The sequence below is a fragment of the Branchiostoma lanceolatum genome, chromosome 6 (assembly GCF_035083965.1).
Source record: "Branchiostoma lanceolatum isolate klBraLanc5 chromosome 6, klBraLanc5.hap2, whole genome shotgun sequence".
NCBI lineage: Eukaryota > Metazoa > Chordata > Leptocardii > Amphioxiformes > Branchiostomatidae > Branchiostoma > Branchiostoma lanceolatum.
Genome location: NC_089727.1, coordinates 527,797 through 534,499, shown reverse-complemented (window position 1 = coordinate 534,499; position 6,703 = coordinate 527,797). Strand labels below are relative to the sequence as shown.

The 6,703-nt window shown below is 39.8% G+C and overlaps 1 protein-coding gene across 1 annotated transcript; it reads right to left on the bottom strand.

The window, feature by feature from the left end:
* Positions 1 to 609: 609 nt before the first annotated feature.
* LOC136437481 (uncharacterized) lies at positions 610 to 4,824 on the bottom strand. Its single transcript, XM_066432099.1, has 5 exons — positions 4,468 to 4,824; positions 3,202 to 3,397; positions 2,340 to 2,462; positions 1,762 to 1,890; positions 610 to 1,422 (listed from the first exon to the last, which is right to left on the bottom strand). The coding sequence occupies exons 1-5, from the start codon at positions 4,728 to 4,730 to the stop codon at positions 1,039 to 1,041; spliced, it is 1,095 nt and encodes a 364-aa protein (XP_066288196.1). The 5' UTR covers positions 4,731 to 4,824; the 3' UTR covers positions 610 to 1,038.
* Positions 4,825 to 6,703: the final 1,879 nt, after the last annotated feature.

Sequence of the window (6,703 nt, the reverse complement as noted above, 5' to 3'; positions counted from 1 at the left end):
TGGGTCCTATCAGTAGGGTTCTTTTTGCGGGCGCCATCGATGTAGTCTTTATCAGACTCGAAGTTATTGCGAACATTGTAGAACTTTGCTTGTAAGTAGAAAGTAGGATGAATTGTTTGCCGAAGTGACACATTTGCAAGCAAGGTGTCTGTGTGGCCAGTTTACTCTTCTGGCATATTATTAATTCAACTTGGCAAATTTCTTCAATTTTGTTGTAAACGAACAAGCCTTGTTCGGACTCCCATCGATACACAGTGATCAAGTCATTGCCAGTAGCTCTGTCTGTCTCGCAATACAAATGTTGAAAAATCAAAACGCTGTGAGATGCGCAATGTCTAACAACATCTGCGTTACCAAGAGCCAGTGTTCAGTATGATTATGCTCCTTTAAACTTTGATCAATATTAGTACTTAGTACCCTGGTGTGAAGAATCTACCAAATAATACTGCATGGCATTTTTGTATATAAACATGTTTTTCATTAGATGCCTTCTAAATACCAGCGTGAGATTTTCACAGTAGGAACAAACGTAATTTGTATAGTCATGGGGATGGGGGGGGGGGGGGGGGGTAGTGTTGGCATTCAGCAGTAGTGTGAGACTACAACGTTAGGATAAAGGGAAATAATATTTCACGTGAGTCTTTTTGATTTTTCAGAAAGTTCGGAACTGAATCACAGTCTAGTTTTTGTGTGGACCTGAACCTAAACGTTTTTATGAGTCCGGATTCGGTTCAGCGTTTAGGCATGCATCCCTACTTAGCACATTCAAACCTGGTCTCAACAATCACTAAAGGAACTGAGGAAAAAATAGTCGTTTATGAGGAGTGGTTGATCCATACAAATAGGTTAATTGGCCATATCAATATTAGTCTTCTTGGCTGGTTTTGTCTTCATATGGAGAATCTTCACCAATTTTTGTTCTTGAGTGGGGTGTGAATGCCACATGGGGACTGTAAAATGTGGTTGCTCGTTGGGTAAGGGTCTTAACTATGTACGTAAACAGGACCGTTTTAAAATGGTCTCTGACTTGTAAACCTGTCAAGTTTTGTAAACCTGTGGCAGGTAGTTAGCCTGGCAGTTTGGAGTGTACAACATAGCTGATGAGTACATTCTTTTGGTGTAAACCCTCCCTTTTTTTGTTACTGGCAGTTGATTTTCTGCGTCAAACAAGGTAGGCCAAACGTAATAATCGATCAATTCAGTACCGTCCGCAAAGCGCTCACAGTCGTACGCACGGTCGTGCAGAGTCGGATTAAATAGCACGTCTGTTTCTACGCTAATCGCCATGGCGGGGGTCTGCACGTTCATTTGCCAGGCAAGTCGGCAGCACTCCGATATGTACGTCTCGAAACCCTTTCTACCACTGCTACCCCTGGTCAGTCTGCTGTATTGCTGCTTCTTACGCATAGAATCCCGAACCCTCTGTTGGAAGATTAAGACAATAAGACGGAGTCACATAACGTTTTGCACCCACCAATTTGAATACGACGTACACTTTATACAACACAAATATAGCACTTACTGGAGTGTTCAATTTTGTGTCACATTGAAGTGCTGAAATCCATAGTGTAAAGATACGAAACAAGTGTGAAAACAAGGAATTTCTTTGTCGTCCAAGGAGATAATTCTATTAATACTTCTGTTTTCTTACAGACACTTTTCTTACTGTTTTCGCGGTAATATACGGCAACCAATAAGATTAGAGAAGCTGAAAAGTTTTGGGTATGTATATGTATGATATGAAAAATAAAAACATCACACCTCCACAATCTCGTCGATATTGCACTTGTCGGACCGCTCTTTGATGACATCCTTCACTTTCCTCTGTAAATCCTTCTGCACGTCGCTGGGTTCTACGCTCTGGTTTGATGCCTGCCCTGCTGCCACTACCTGTGATAAGACAACTTTACTTGTACTTAACATGCAATGTATGGGAAGGTCCCTGTAGTTCAACTGGTAGCTATAGCAGCCTCATAGTTAAGCTCCTGGTTCCAATTAGTTGGTACCTGGGATAGCCATTTAAATTCTGGGAAAGGGCATCTCGGTTGGGACGTAAAATGGGGGTCCCGTAAAAGGAGAAGGCCTAGCAACCCCTCCCCGTTAAAACGCTACAGAAACAGCAAGGAAACTTGCTGATCAATGTTTCACTAGGCACTATAAAGTGAACAACAAAACGACCATGCAATGTATCTCCCCACCGAATCCATCAAGTTATAAAAATAATGTTTTTCACCATGCTTCCTAAATTAGGCATAGCTGACATACAGAAAATGTTTTTGATAGCTATCAGTAGCCATGTAAGTCTCAAAAACTGTATAAGCCTCAAAATGAAAACCAACCGAGTGATTGTGAGCAGAGTCTCTCTTTCCAATCTCCTGAACTGGCTCTAACAGCAGGTCGCTCAAACTGGTCAAACTGGGGGTGAGCTGAGTCATCATCTCCTTTGATATCGTCATCGCCTCCTGTTGTAAAACAAAGCAGAAAAACGCTAGACACAAAAGACAAGCCCGGTGGAAATGCCAAGGAGGTTTATATATTTAAACCTCCTTGGTCCGTGGGCAGGACTTCACGAGACCTCGAAATGATTAGATTTCGGACCCCCAAGCGACTTGTTATGGTACTGCAGTGGAAATTCCGCTTTTAAAATCGTGTGTTTTGAACATGCAAAGTTCATAATTTTTGAGTGGTAAATAACGCCTAGCTAGTGGGTGTAGTTGTGTTGGTTTCGGCCGCCTAGCAGCTTTTTGGAACTGCAGGAGTCGATTTAGAAAATAACTCAATAAAGGGCTAATGTATCGTTATGACTTTTGATATGTAGATAGCTCAAGTGATGATTTGCATAAACATACGCTTATTATGTAGATGGTATGAGGAACTCTAGTTTCTATGGATCAGCATTCAAAACTAGATAGAAAATATTTATTCAGATTTATGCAGTCAGAATCTTTATTCAGGACTGAAAATCCGACAACAGGAAATATCAGGAATTAACATTTTCTTTGTGTCTCAGTGTAAAACAATTCTACACGTGGCGGATGGTTGAATGGTATCGTATCTCAAGTTTTCATTTCGTACATCTGTAAAGTTGCCTAATCAATTGAGTTGATCTTTGAATTGATCTAGACAAAGTGGACTACTGGCAAGCAGTCTTTTCTGGATACAATTGATATTTTTAACTTCATGTTTAAAAACAAATCCTACCACAAAAACGTCACAAAGGTACTGCGTAACGAGTTTCTTCTCATGGCAGCAAACATCCAGCTCCTCCTTGGCTGCCAGCCACTCCTTGCTCTCCAAGTCTCTGTAACGGTCCGCCAAGTTTGTTGGTCGACACTTTGCGCTGACATTCTCAAGGCCTTTGCTTGTGGCTATGTCGTTACTGATGCGTAGAGAAGCCCTATGGTGGAGGTAGACGCACGGGAATCCTATGTAATCATCTACTATTGGCCACACACACTACCTTAACTCTCAACTGATGCTGAAAAATACCATATTCAAAGAATTTTCCAAGTCGACGTCAGTCAAATTCTATACCGCACACGATTTGGTAAGTTTGATTGTCCCTTATTCTTATGGCCAATATCTCTACTGAGAGGATAAACAAGTATGGTGACAATGGACAGCCTTGTCTCAACCCTCGGTGGAGCCTAAAAGGTTATGACAAATATCCTTGATTAATTATTCTACTAGTAATATTTGTGTCCAGAATATGTACCCATCGTAATAGAGATTTTCCAAAACCAAAAGCATTCAATGTCTCAAGCACAAAATCATGTCTTATTTTGTCAAACGCTTTTTCAAAGTCTGTAGTGAACATAAGTCCTTCCACTTTTTCCCTTTCACAACTTTCAATTATTTCCAGTACTTTCCTTATGTTATCACTTATAGATCTATCCGACAGAAAGCCGGTTTGATCCATATATATCAACTCCGATATTACCTTTTTCATCCGGAGGGCAATACAACTTGATAAAATACGTGTATCACAGGGAAGTAAAGCAAGAGGTCTCCAATTGCCTAAGTGCACAGGGTTTTTGTCTTTTCCAGTTGGATCTTGTTTTAAAAGCAATGAAATCAAACCTTCTTTTTGAGTTTCTGATAATTGTCCTAGGTCAAATACAGTATTAAAACAATCTAACATTGGCTGCCTTAACAAAGCAAAAAATGACTTGTAAACTTCCACAGTAATTCCATCGACCCCTGGAGATTTCCCATTTTCAAAAGATGAGATTGCCTCCCAGAGATCTTTACTATTTATGACGCCTTCACAAATTTGAGACTGTTGATTGGTTAGAGTTGGTATGTTTCCCTCGACAAAATAAGTGTTCCTTTAGACTCTTTGGATCCTCCTCAAACAATCAAGTTTGAGCTACTATGTCCGACATTTTGAATTAACTGTATACAGCAGTAACATCAATACGTGTGCACATCACATCAAAAATTTCATTTACCATGAAATGTCCCTACCTGTCCCATTGCGCCTGGTTAGTATCAGTGTCCTGTTGTTCACGAAGTAACGTTTCGTACTTTTTGTGGAGTGATGCAGTGATGCCATAATACAGCTGCAGTAGACGATACAAATCATCATTCACTTCACTTGTTATGTTGCGTCTGGAGGGACTAATGACAAGCCCGAGTCTCATAAGATTTGGCCAATCAGTTTTCCAGTTTTCTGGGACATCTTGCCATTCACGTAAAGCACGGGGTGGCCAGTTTCCTGGGGCAGACATATTCAGGTATGCTTCGTGTTGAAAATGGGTACTAAGAGCTGTTTACGGTTACTAACTCTAAACGAGCAGATTTATAGCTCCGTTGAAAGGCAATGTGACAGGTACTTAACTAATGTATGACGTACATTCCTTTGTTGATTCGACGTTGGCCAATCATGGGTCAGTGCGCAAAGAACGACTTTAGGGGGCCCGCTGTGGGTATGCCAGCCTTGTTGCTTAGATAACTACGCTATGCATATGACAGTACGTAGTATCGGGACAATATGTTGTAGAAGTGTCAATTGTGATGTGATGAACTAAAAAACAACAACTGGAAAAGAAGGAGCTGTTTCCTCCTTATTTACGTGCAAGAACTGACCGGCGAAAAATTGTTGTTGTTCTTTCCTATTGGGTATTTTTGGTACCAGGTTCAGGGCGGATTGAATGAAGGGATATTGTCACACTCACAACTCACGAGGACTTTTCTAACTTAAAAGCGCCTCCTGGCGAACAGCTTCAGTTCGCATGCCTAAATCCATGGCGCGCACTTCCATGTACACTACCCTTCATCGTAAAAGGGATTGCTAGTTTTTTTTAAACATTTATTTGGCCACGAAGAACTCAAATCGGCCTGCTGGCTTCCTTGGATGTTCAAAAGATTATGCCTATGACACAAGCCAACCCACATACACGCATGCGGATTGGAATATTGCCCTCCTTAAAATACTAGCAAACACAGAGAGGTCCTTCTTCCAAATGAACTTGACAGTGGCTATTTTCACAAATGCCAAAGAGTGCCAGTTATGAACGTTTAGCATTATATCTCCCGAATAAACTATGATTATGCTACTGTAACAGAATAATAGCAAGCACAGACATCTAAATGTGACCACTCAGCATATTGCATGCTGACTGTTCTTCCGAGCACATACCGAAATCGTAAGTTAAGTGATAAAGCACAAATGAAGATACAATAATCCTCCATATATTTTGTACTATATATTCATCAAATCAAACATAAAACGACATCTACAGTGGCTTCAAAGCTGAAGTACCCTTTTATAATCATGTTGCATAGAAAAACATGGCAGCAACTCAAACATTCAATTCAAAAGAAGCTGCACATTTCAGAGGAAATCACCAAGAAAAATATTCCATTCATCATTGGTCCACTAACATTCATAACGAGTCCCATGTACTTTATAATCTCCAAGCTGTTATGAGAACAGTTTGTCATATTTTTCTAACTGTTCCAACTGGTGAAGAATATTGACCATCATTAGATACAATGTCCAAATGACCAAATGAAATGTCAAAACTGTATCATCTAAATCAATCATATTTTTCAGCTTTACATCAAACATGTGAATATACATGTGAATAGTGTACACGACATATCAAAGATATTTCTACTCCCATCATCAAAACATATTTCCTCACTGCTTTACATTGCCTTAAGGATCACAATAAAGTAGAAGAAGAAGAAAAAGAAGAAGTATTCTGCAATGAAATGTGCATAATATTAGAATCAAATATGATTGAAAATCTAAATATGATGTATCAAATTAAAGTAATGGGTGGCATGGCTTGTATAGAACAACCATGCAGTTTGTTTCTTTACATCAGCCTTTTTCCTTCAGACTCCAAAGCCATAGAACACAGAATCAAATGTCATCAATCATCAGTAGAACACAATGATGACAAACATGGTAATGCAGTCACACTACCAGCATCTGGGTAATGTACAGCACCTTAATATAGAGTTATTCATGCTATTCAGTATGGAAAGTATCAAGCTCACTGTTACCAAGGACATTATATAATGTCCTTGCTGTTACTATATAGGAAACATTGTTGTGCTTTGGTAGCAATGCATACATTACCATGAGTATGTCGGTGGTCTATTCTTCCTTGAATAAGAATAGTACAGCACTTAGCAGCAATCCGACAAATGAAATAAACATGTGGCAAGGATGAAACAGCATTTAGTCTTC

What these genes read in the sequence shown, in the direction of transcription:
- LOC136437481 (XM_066432099.1), bottom strand. Translation starts at nt 4,730, where the DNA reads ATGTCTGCCCCAGGAAACTGGCCACCCCGTGCTTTACGTGAATGGCAA. An exon ending in ACTCTGCTCACAATCACTCG is followed by an intron (nt 1,891 to 2,339) that starts GTTGGTTTTCAT and finishes GTCTTATCACAG; the next exon opens with GTAGTGGCAGCAGGGCAGGC. An exon ending in ATATCGACGAGATTGTGGAG is followed by an intron (nt 1,423 to 1,761) that starts GTGTGATGTTTT and finishes ATCTTCCAACAG; the next exon opens with AGGGTTCGGGATTCTATGCG.